We start from the raw sequence: 12494 nt of genomic DNA, 5'->3' as shown, positions 1-12494 counted from the left end.
AACCCCCCCAACCGCTCGGGGCGCCTGACCAAGGGCAGCTCCCTCACTCTGACATCTTTCCACTTTGTGCATGTATAGGTCCCGTTTGTCTTTCGGACCTGTGTGTAACTGACAAGCAAGAGTGAAAACATTGAATTTATGGATTTAATTTTTGGATTAATAAAGTAAATAAACTAAACTAAACTAATTGTCCTACCCAAGAAAGACTTTGATTTGCTTCTAAATCTGCTGCAAAATAGAAGATATCAGAACTAAAGGAGCATAACTTTACATTAGGATTAGGATTTCCTTGGGAAGGCATTATGGATAAAAATTAATCTTGAATGCTGATTAAAATGTTACTCACAAAAGCCAAGTTGAAGCTTTCAAATCTCCTGACTATTGTTACACTTCAGAACAAGAGCATAGAGCGTGTTACATCTTAAAAACACCTAGGTATAGTATTACACGATTTCTTTGTTTTTGTGAAAGGGCTGAAGCTGAAACTGGGTTTCTTATTTCAGAAATAGGAACTGCTTCTCTGTCTTGGCCAAAATAAACTCTGCTCTCTTGGCTGTGCTTGATTATTGGGATGTATTATAGCCTATATGAATGCATGTCAGTGTTTGCATGCTCTGGACTCTATTGTGATGCACTGAAATGTATTACCAACTGTAAGCCCTTAACTCATCACTGTATTCTCTGTGCTCTGGTTGGGTGGCTCTCTTCAAGCTTTTGCATACTTTTTCATTGGCATTCTCTTGTTTACAAAGCTATTCTTTGCCTACTGCCAGCATATCTGTATGTGTACATTCAGCAAAAAATTGAAAATGGCTGTGCTCTCCAGTTACAGAACATGCTTTTATTGTCTGTACTGAGGGTACGTACAAAATTTGCCAGATGAGCATGTATGTATGCAGCCTGTTAAAGTTGCACTCATCGGTTACTCTCGGCTGTTCCAAAGCACTGTTCCAGGATTTTTTGCACGCAATCATCTATATGCCAATGTCAGGGTGTATTTTAGCTGTTCTATGCAATCATGTGTAGTTGGCCCTGTTTTATGTTTTTATGGTTCACTTAAAGCATATATTAACATGCTTATTTGATTGTCTTTGTAGTAATTTCATTAGGTGTTTCATATTGTTTGTTTTAGAGCTATCTGTTTTTTTATTTTGTGCTTTTGTTCCATGTTGTCTATCTGTAAGTAATGTTACTGTCTGTCTTGGCCAGGACACTCTTGAAAAAGAGATTTTAAATCTCAAGAGTTTTTTTCTGGTTAAAAAAAAAAAAATGTGTGTACTTAAATTCTCCCACTAACATGACTACACCATCCTCCTGTCCATCAGGTAGCGGTAATAACGCTGTACAACAGCAATAAGTCCAAAGAGGAAGAAGAGGCGGAAGTGAAGGAGTTAGGAAGTGGAAGCGCTGGAAAGTGGACAGTACAGCTGGTATCTGCTATCCATAACAAGCTTTACTACCGTTTCGAAAATGTCTAAAAATACAGACTCCGCTCGGTTTAGGAAAGTAGACGTTGATGAATACGATGAGAATAAGTTTGTGGACGAGGAGGACGGAGGAGAGAACCAGGGCGGTCCGGACGAAGCAGAAGTGGACGCTTTGCTCAGACAATATCCTTTCATTTAAATAGCATACATGTGCGTTTAAATTATGTCCTTTGATACATGTCTATTTATATTATGTCCTTTATACATGTTTATTCACATTTTATCCCTTAACATGAACCATGTCGGTTCAGGCACATCTCTGTTCTGTTGACATGCTCGGTAACATTAAGTTAGCAGAGTTAGCTCAAGTTCGCAGTACATTTTGATATCTTCTAATTGTATTTAATCTCGGTCGTTTAGACTGTAGTCATATGAGATATTATGTGACATAATGAGTACAGTTGTGAGGACATATCCGAAGGATGACTGTCACAGTAGCGTTTCCGGGTGTCAGCTCACACGAGGGTGTGGTCACGTTTGGTGTTGTAACCAGAATTTATTTTTAAATAAACTTTATGTAGTATACATAAAGTTATAATTAGCAGTGACCTGCTGTGAACCTGCTATCATGAACAACATTATAGAAATAAACAAAACAAAACCTAGTTGAATGTTACTGGGTTTCATTAACATTATCAAGAACAAGAGCTCTTTGGGATGCACAAAATTGGATTTTGTTTGTTGATATCTGATAAGCCAATGTATAACAACTTATTTGGCCGATAACGGATACAGATATCAGTACATCCATATGGTCATCCATATCCATATGGAAAATTATGCTACTCTATTCCCCGAATCCTCTTACTGAATATGCCTCATCTGTATGCTTGTACCTCAGTTTATTTTTATTTTTATATGTTTAAGTGGGTGGCACGGTGGTGTGGTGGTTAGCACTGTCGCCTCACAGATCCCGGGTGTGGGATCCCCTCTGTGTGGAATTTGCATGTTCTCCCTGTGTCAGTGTGGGTTCTCTCCAGGCACTCCGGCTTCCTCCCACAGTCCAAAGACATGCAGATTGGGGATTAGGTTAATTGATAATTGTCCGCAGGTGTGAATGTGAGCGTGAATGGTTGTTTGTCTCTATGTGTCAGCCCTGCGATAGTCTGGTGACCTGTCCAGGGTGTACCCTGCCTCTCGCCCAATGTCAGCTGGGATAGGCTCCAGCCCCCCCGCGACCCTCAAGAGGATGAAGCAATTAGAAGATGAATTAATGTATTTTAAGCTATGTAGGCCTACACTGGTTTAACACTATGTATTTGTGTTTGCATTGTGTAGTACTATTTTTTTATTGTCTGACTTATATGCATTTTCAAGAACCTTTCCTTTAAAATTTGAAAAGCCCAGCGGAAAAAAATAATTAACAGCCTTTTGTTTTCTAAGGGTATTTTACTTTTACGGGAAATTTGTAAAAACAGATTTAAAACTCGTTTTTAAAGCCCTGACGGAGACCTGCAGTCGTCGAAACAAGTTGGCTCTTTTAATGATTTTTTTTCCCCTGTTGTTTCCCGTTCTCCATAAGCATCCGACACAAGGTTTTGATCTACATTTCATTATACAACCAGTCATCTCTCTTTTTATGTACGTATATATATATGTATATATGTATATGGTTTGTCATAGCGGCAGAAATTGGCATATTGGCCAATACCAATATTTCATTTTACAGCCAATATCGGCCGATTGGGATGATGAGCCAATGTAATCATGCATCCCTAGTGTCTCTAATAGCTCTTATGCAAGTTGGAGTTGTGTAACTAAAAAATGCAAGCTGCACAAGCTTTTCTCCCTTATACAATACATAATTATCTTAAATAAGAAGGCACAGTTGACTTTTTAATGGCAAGAAGCAATGATGCCTGTCAGGTGGAGGCTAAATGAGGATTCTGTGCAGTACACATTGTAGAAAAACGTTTTCTCTCATCTCTTTGTGTTTCATTAGTTGAACAAAGTGATGCACAAGTATCTCTGTCCTGTGTAACTGTGTGGTCCTTGACTGTTGTTCTGCAAGGGGAACATGAATGCAGCTCTCGAGGCTGTGCTGAAGAATCCTCCAATCAACACAAAGAACCAGATGGCCAAGGTATCAGTATTTGTCTCTGCTGAGTGCCATGTGTAAGTGCAGTAATACCAGACATCCTTCACCTTCTTAATGTATCACCACATAGCAGTGATACAAGACCATTGACTTATTTGAAGCATTAATAAGCAATCTGGTATTTTTTCCGCATGTATTGATTGTTTTTGCTTCTAAATTTATGAGTAAATAATCATATTACGGAAAGTGATAGGACAGGCAGAGGATGGATTTAGGTATTTGGGAATGGGATTTGGTTCATACAGTCAACAAGCATATCCATCCTATGAAAAAACTCTCAAAGATGTGAGATGATTTGAAGAGTAATTTCCGCAGGAAATGGGTCCTTACTCTACACTCAGTATCCGTGTTTTAAACTCATCATCCTATGTAGGGAACAAAACAGCAAAATGTGTGGCAGACATGGGATATAGCGAAACAACCCAAGTGTTGATGGTAACTGTCCACTGATGGCGGATGCTAAAAGTTGAGAAATAGAAAAGGGAAACAACTGGCCTTTCTCATCCCTTTCTACTACTTTTGAAAAGAATATAAGGTTAGAAACTGCTCAGTTAGTTTTTAGAGATCCTGGGGTCCAGAGGATGATGATGACACAATTTGGTGATGAAACCTAACATGGCCTTACCTGAAGCACCAAATGGTTTGTTGTTACATAGAACCATCTGAGAAGCTGGGAACTTTCACAAAATACTTGACAGGTGAATGGATGAACCATCTGTATGTTACTGTTGTTGTCGGAGAGCCAAAATATCTTTTTCATCAAGAAAAGCCTCCAGTGCCATTCTATGCTCTTCTTTCAATGAAGAAATACTCTCCAGTTCTGATATTGCAGCCTCTACGCTAACCTCATCAGGAGCGATTATTGTTTTTGAAGTTAACAGTTGCCTGTCCAAGTCTGTCTTCTAAGTTTTGGGATTCAGGTGTTGATGCCTGTAAATGTTGGTAATTTTAACTTTCATACAATAAAATAATTTTCTTCTCAAAACTCCTTTAAATTGGATGTATTGATCATATGCTGACAAAACATGTATCTTGCTGGATCGCTAAAATGACACAACTGGTCTTAATCTATGGAAAAAACAAATAATCTCTCTGTGTGTTGGTCTTTTAGTCTGCAGAGTTCTAAAGCTTCACCAGCAGGGAAAGCCTTACCTTGCATGGCAGCTGGATTCTCGCAATGAGATCTAAGGAAAATCTATCTAGTTAGGTTTTAAATTATGTGTTTGTGACCGAACCACCAGTGCTTTGAACAAATCAGTGTCCTGTAAGGAGTCACTGGCAGCTACAGGCGTGGTTTAGTTGTGTGTGTGATGACCATGGATGCAGAAAGAGAACTGCATACAGCGTTTATGGCAAGGCCCCCTTTATTCCTATGAAAGTTGCTCTGAGGCAGATAAAGACATAAAAGATAAACATCTGGGTATAAAATAACTGGATCTTCAGCATCCATTGGCCCACAGAGCAAGCATACTAGCGTTTCCTTTAACCCCGGCTCTTAACCACTCAACCTCGGGTTCACTTACATGAATGACAGTAAGAAGATAAATCTGGTTTGGGCCACTAGTAAATTTTACAACTTTTACAACATAATGATTTAAATAAAGACTATTTAAGTGTTCATACTCGAAAGATGTACCTCTACTAGAATTACCACCTTGTGCTTGTATGCCTCCGCGAACCAGTCAAATTGTAGTTACAGTTTACATCCATGTCTGTGTAAACATAGATGCTTCACACACATCTTCAACCTGGCAGCACATAGAATCTGTACAATCAGCAGTTTCAAGGTGGGCACCCAAAATTAGTGTCACCAATTCAGTGTCTGGCCAAATGTATCCTCTTCAGTATGACGTTATTTTGCAGAACATTTTGATGTCACAGTGAAGTTGACCTTTTGGACATACAGTATAATGTCATCACTTTGTCATTTTATGAGACATATTACACATTTGTGTCAAATTTTGTCATAATTAGCATATAAATTCTTGAGTTATGGCCAAAAACATGTTTTGTGAGGTCACAGTGAGCTTGATCTTTGACCTTCAACCACCAAATTCTAAGTTCATTCTTGAGTCCAATTGGACATTTGTACCAAATTTGAGGAAACTCCCTCAAGGTCCGCTTGAAATATTGTGTTCACAAGAATGACACTGATGAAACGGATCCAAACAGATTCCAATGACAGATTGTGAGATGGTCTGTGTAACAAACCATTTGACACATATGATAAAGGACAGCCAAGTCATTCAGCTATATATATTGTTTGATATATACCATCCACTGTGTGTGTGTGTGTGTGTGTGTGTGTGTGTGTGTGTGTGTGTGTGTGTGTGTGTGTGTGGGAGCGAGCAGAGCTGCTCGTGGTCAAAGTGCTGAGCAGTTTTAAGAGCAGTGACATAGAGAAGGCTGTGGGCTCACTGGACAAAGCTGGAGTGGACCTGCTGATGAAATACATCTACCGAGGCTTTGAGACGCCCTCTGACAACAGCAGCACTGTGCTGCTGCAGTGGCATGAAAAGGTATGTGCTTTGTAATCATTGCAGTTAAGGTCATACAAATTCCAAATGATAAATATTTTTTTAGATTAACAAAATATCGTATTGTCTGAGGTGGGGAAGTGTCAGATAAGACTAGGAGAAAGATTGTGAAAATTTGAATTTGAAGGTCAAGGTTGTTTGATATTCTAAACAGGGTTGCACAAAAAAATGCAAGTTGTAGATCCTTCAAGGTACACGAGAAAATAAGAAAAAAAAAATGTTGGTAGAATACAGAGGATGAGTTGAGGAGTCCCACAGATTGAGGAAAGAAGCTATTCTGTAGAGTCGCGGTACGGCAGCAGATACTTGTGTATCACTGGGGTGAGTTTTAAATTTTAGTGTCCTTTGAGCTGTGAACAAGCACCTCACCTAACGGATATCACCGATGCTGAATAGATTGGTACAGATGATGTTCTGTGCAGTTCAAATCAACCACTGCAGAGCTCTGTTTTCCTGGGCTGTGCACATTCCATGCAAGTTTCCGGTCAGGATGCTCTCTGTTGCCCCTCTGTGAAAGCTAACAAGAATTTGGCGGAGAAATTCAGCTTCCTTAAGAAGTCTTAAAGAAATCCATCCGTTTCTGAGATTTTGTCACAAGTATGGAGATGTGAGAAGACCATGTCAGGTTCTCACGGATGCAGATTCCCAGGAACCTAAAACTGCTCCACCTCAGCTCCACTGATGTAGACAGAGGGTGTGTCTCTTAGCCTCCTTCTTAGCCCCTTAAAATTCACACCAGATTTCTCTCCATGTTGGGACTTGCAGTTGTGGGTGTACAGATTGAACAGGAAGGGCTGAGCACACAGTGCTGTGGGGCCCTGATGTTCAGCACCAGAAGAGTGTGAACATCGAACATGTGACCACCGCTCTAGCGCAGGGGAATCACCAGAGGACCCATGATACCATATTATTGCGATATTTAGGTCACAATCCAATATCATGGTGGTATTGCAATGTGCTGAGTACTTTTTCCAACTGCAAATTACTACCCCAAAGGAAAACTTTTTCAACATCAGCTTTAACTCATAAGATTAAAGGAGCTATATGTAAGAAATCTAAAGCAAATAGTCGTCAAATCATCCTAATATGTCACAGAGACTAAGGAATAATGTTCATATAACATACTGATCTCACTGACAACAATAGTACAGCCAGAATATTCGCATTTAAAAAAAGATTTTACGGTCTGCAAATCATGTTTATGTTTTGAATTTGTGTTTTGGCCTGTTGCGCCACCCACCGCCGTCTACCAGTCACGCAGTCAGTAGAGTCTCAGCATCAGTTACAGTTATGACTGAGCTACAATGGCTGACGGTGTGACTAAACCCAAACGACCTCGTTATGATTCCCAAAAAACGCCAAGACAAAACTCGAGGCAAAGCGAGGGTCTATATAGGAGATGCTTGTGAACGGTGGAGACGGTTGAAAGCGGAGAAGAATTTGAAATTGGATGTCGAAGTGGCTACTCTTCTCCTCGACAGGTAAGCTTTAGCCAAAGTTGGCTAACTAGCATCATAGCTAGACGGGGATGGACATTTCGAATACTTTCAACTGTTGATCATTTTCGATCATACATTGTAGCCCATGTGCAGGTCGGTCATCCACCCGACTGATGTTTTTGAGAAACAAATGTTAGCAGCACGGCAAGCAGCATTAGCAGTGTCCCGGTACATAGCATTATCAGCCGGCTCCTCCTCAGCTGTAGCTGTAGCGGCAGAGAAGCCGGACATGCTCTGACGGCCCGCTAGAAAACCGAAGATCAAGGATGCAGCGACACAGCCCTGCCACGGCAGCCGCCCGTGGGCAAACAAATCACCCCCAGTTTCCACCAGATGCATGTTGGTTGCATCTGCACTCTGGCACGGCAGCGGAGCCGATAGGATTCAGTTCTAGTCAATGTGTGTGTTTCCACCGGCTGCAGCTGTGCTGCGTTCCGGCTCCATCTCTGCTGCGGCACTCCGGAGCCCTCCGCAACAGATACGCAGGACTTTTATTTTTGCCAGACGCTGGAGCACAACGCAGCAATTCAGCACAGAGCAGCAACCTCGAATCTGTAGGGGAGGGGGGGCGGACACGACTCGCGGCAGTATTTTGAATTTGAGTGCAGTAACCGTTTTGGCCACATTCTTACATACAGCGCCTTTAAGTTTTCAGTCTGCTCATCTGACTTTAGTCATTTCTATTGCAGCAAAATGTGATGAAAAGCAGACAGACTGACCAACACCATCATAAAACCTGTCAGAAATGCAGCGTACACCTGACAAACTAAACTGTTGGCAGATTGAACGTCCTCTGTGGGGCCAGATTAAAGGGGAACTAATGCTTTTTTTTCAACCTGGGCCCTATTTTCCGATCTACTTTTGTCTAAATGAGTGATAGGATGTTCAGTATTTGACATTTCTCCAGTACAAAGCTCGGGCTGACCTGCCTGCAGCCCGTGAGCGTGCGCTATATTAAATAATAGGGCACTCAGACAACGTCAAACAACGTCAAAATATGTGCAGTAAAAGTGCATTTCTTTCATGCAGATAGACTCGGATTGTTAGTATAATTATCCCGCAACATAATGGAAAGGAGAAATGAACGTCTGTGTTTACCTTTAGCTGGATTTGGACATGTTCCTTTGCCTGTTGCAATTTTAGTATATGCTCTACCGAAGTAACACTGCTCCCTCTCTCTCCTCGTCCACTCTTCAATTTCAATGAGCTCTGCATCTGTGTACGTCCATGTACTCCATGTTCTCTGGTCATCAAATTCAAATGGCTTATCCAGATCCAGTTGGTCAAAATCGGGTAAAAATTCAGCCATGACTACTCCAAACAGAGTAACTCCTCATGTTTGGTGAGGTCACTCCAGCGGTTACTTCCTGCATCAACTCAAATCTCTCTGTGTTTTCACTTGCCACAACAAACATTTCTGAATTTTTACCCAATTTTGACCAACTGGATCTGGATGAGCCATTTGAATTTGATGACCACCCATATTTATTTGAACACGGAGTACATGGACGTACATGGATGCAGAGCTCATTGAAATTGAAGAGCGGACGAGGAGGAAGAGGAAGCAGTGTTACTTAGGAGTTGTTTTATTCTTATATGACACTGCTTGCAAAACCTATGTGTCATATCCAAGTCCTCCTTCCCTCTCTGTTAAAAAATCCTAAATAAGTCAGTCATAACGCCAGTGGCGCATTTCTGATTTCTTAATCCAGTGACTCCATCTTTGTTTTAATGAACTCCTTGCCAAATGCTACTGACTGAGACCTCTGCTGACCTCAACAGAAAAAAAATCAAATAAAATCAGCGCCATCTAGTGGACCGAAAAAGCAATTGATTTTCTTATTTTAGTACCAAAAGTTGTAAAATGAATAATGTATACAATAAAAGATAGATACTCAGCGCCTGTGTATCAAAAAAATATTGTGATACCATGCTGTATCAATTTTTTCCCCCACCCCTACTCTGGGGTCTGTTTGTAAAGAAGACCGATATCCAGTTGCAGACTGTGGTACTCAAGTCTGAAGTTTGCTACTCACTTTCGTGGTGGAGATTGTGTTGAACGCTGAGCTGAAATCATCAGACAGCATTCTGATGTAGGTAGGTGTTGTTATTTTCAAGATGTTTGAGGACTCAGTGGAGATGGTGTCCTCTGTGGATCTGTTGGCTCTGTATGCAGAATGGTGAGTGTCCAGGCAGACATGATGTTTTTGGTTGCATTACAGCCTGTAATTTCAATTGATTTTTATTAGGATTTTTTTATGGACCTACATATAATAGTCAAAATTGGTGAAGTGAAATAAAAATAAAAACTTGTTTTAAAAAATGTAAATAAACAACAACGTCCCCCCCAAGTCCCCCCCCCCCCCCCCAAAAAAAATAAGACCTAGTGCTACCAATTACCTCCAGAAGTCATGCAATTAGTTAAATCGCATGTCACATGATCTCACTATTAGGGATGCATGATAATATTGACCCTTTCTCTAGAGCACAAACTTCTTGTGTTTATTTAAGCAATATCACACTCGAGCTCGTGATGTTGTACTGTGATATCGTCACGGCTGTGACGAATCACAGCCGTGACGATATCACAGTACAACATCACGAGCTCGAGTGTGATATTGCTTTTATACAACAGTTCAACAGTTAAATAAGCAAGGCTGATTAAGAAATGTTGAAAAATGAGGACAAAATAGATAATTTAAGCATTTTATTTGTCTTCCGCCAACAAAAATAGTTCCCTCAGGACTCCGCTGTCACCGTTGCTATGTAACGCAGACATGGTGCGCCAGGCACTTACTCTTTATACACATTTATCTGCACGTTTCCATTAATTGTGCAGCCGGTGAAATAAGTCTCTGGTGACTGCATGGTGGACTGTCGCTTCACAGGCACAGCCGACTCTGCCTTCTGATCTGACAGTATGTTGCTTTTCTCCAAGTCATTGAGCTCCGCTGATGAAACACTGACAAACCTGGATGTGTGCTCAGATGGATTCAGCTTCTCCTCTCCCTCATCTTCCTCTGATGACCATTCATAGTTCAATTCAAAACTTATTTTAGGAAATAAATCCATATTTTTGGCTGTTTGACAGTGGATGAATTAATTAGCCTACAACGCAACTGCTGACCTAACTGACACTAACCGTCAGTTTTGATTTGATTGTTGATTGCAATCAGCTATGAGGCGGAGTGATACATACACAGTGAAATAACAGTGATGTTGTACTCCAATATCATCACAGTTTTACTGTCTCTCGACGAATCAGATTGCAGGGCCGGAACTAACTGTTGTATAATTGATTTTAGAACTAGCCCAGCTAGTGACTGCTGTGAATAGGACAGCTGACAACAAGGGAAAGACCATGTGACCGCTTGGAAAGACAGCTGACAGGAGGGAAAAGACCCCAAAGATGCTGGCATGGGCTAGCAGCCCATGGCAGCAGTGGTGAGGCCTAGCAGCCTAGCTACAACCAAAATTAGCAACAGCCAACATAGGGAAAATACCCCAAGAGTCAGCGAGAGCTGGGGTGTAAAATGACTGACAGGTGGATTACATGGTAACAGACATTGGAACAGATACGACTATGCATTGGATCTGTGACTCAGTGAAGGATAGGGGCACGGACCTATCCACCAGGCATCTGTAGAGGACAAAATTAGCACAGTCGAGAACAAGATGCTTCAGGTTTGTCCTTGCGGCTGGCAGAAAGTAACATCAATAAAAGTCCTCAAAACTCATCAGGGGAAAAAAGAAGTACGTGACAAAGAAAGGGCAGAGTAGCTGCATTGATCAGTACTTCCTAAGAAGTCAGTCGAGTCAGTTGGATGAAGTCCAGTGGCAGGTAAAAAACCACAGTTGGCAGGACATGAGTAACACTGCCACTGAGGAGGAGAAGGAGGGGGTAGTAAGAGAGGATGCAGGTGACACTGAGGTCAGTATGCCAGTCAGAGAGAGAACCATGGAGCAAAAGGTTAGAGTTAGATGGCCTAGGACAAATGACAGTAAAGAATGGGAGGTAGTTAATAGAGAATTGTCAGTAATCTTAAGCAGGCTTAGAGGAAATGCCATAGAAAAGTTAGAAAAGATGGGAGCCCAGCAAGCATTTTTTGGTTTAAAAAACGTCTAATAGCCGTCTACATGAAGACCTGACGTCTAGGCTAAATTTGGGCTGTCAGTGAAAATTTGGTAGACGTCTAACCATAGCCAAAGTGTAGACGTCATCAATTATGCAGCTATGTAGAGACCATGTCCAAAAAATGGAGATAAACATATGTTAATTACTGTTGACTCTCCATACGTGATTGAATATCATACCGCACGCCATCTGCAATGGCGAAATTACATTTAATCAATTTCAAAATTAAATCGGCTAGATTTGGGTTACATGTAGCTAGACTAAATCGGAGCTAAATATAGCCAATACGTTTAAATTACGACTAGTGCTTGCTGGGAATTTACTCATATGGTGCAGAGAGGTTTGGGGTGCATGAGAGAAAGAGGGGTAAGTGGGTACAGTCAGGTAAGTCTAGGCGGCAAAGAGAAATAGAGAAGTTAGTAAAGGAAAGGAGACAGTTAAGAAAGCAGTGGAAAAAGGCTACAGAAGAAGAAAGGGGGGGAATTAATGTGTTGCAAGAGGAGTTGAGAAGCAGGCTAGCAGTTCTTAGAAGTGCATAGCATCTCAGGAAAAGGAGGAGGAAGAAGGAACATTTCTTCTTCATTTTTCAGGGACCCTTTTAAGTTTGTTAAAGAATTGTTTAGCCAGGAAAAGGGAGGGCAGCTTAAAGGGAAATTTCGGTTTATTTCAACCTGTCTCCTATCGTCCTAAATTTGTTTCAAGTGACTAGTGACATAAAAATAATAGTTAGCATGTTAG

General features: G+C 41.1%; 1 protein-coding gene across 1 annotated transcript in view; it reads left to right on the top strand.

Moving 5' to 3' along the window:
- The first annotated feature begins 1362 nt into the window (after positions 1-1362).
- Positions 1363-12494, top strand: part of LOC126382505 (actin-related protein 2/3 complex subunit 5-like) — a 14099-nt gene continuing 2967 nt past the window's right edge. The window contains exons 1-4 of the mRNA XM_050032404.1: positions 1363-1610; positions 3448-3457; positions 3499-3570; positions 5931-6104. Of these exons, the coding sequence (XP_049888361.1) occupies positions 1471-1610; positions 3448-3457; positions 3499-3570; positions 5931-6104 (396 nt within the window). The 5' untranslated portion in view covers positions 1363-1470. The remainder of the gene's footprint in view (positions 1611-3447; positions 3458-3498; positions 3571-5930; positions 6105-12494) is intronic.

This window comes from Epinephelus moara, chromosome 21 (assembly GCF_006386435.1).
Source record: "Epinephelus moara isolate mb chromosome 21, YSFRI_EMoa_1.0, whole genome shotgun sequence".
NCBI classification, from domain to species: Eukaryota; Metazoa; Chordata; class Actinopteri; order Perciformes; family Serranidae; genus Epinephelus; species Epinephelus moara.
Note: the sequence above shows the minus strand (reverse complement) of the source record. Positions and strands in the feature narration are given on the sequence as shown.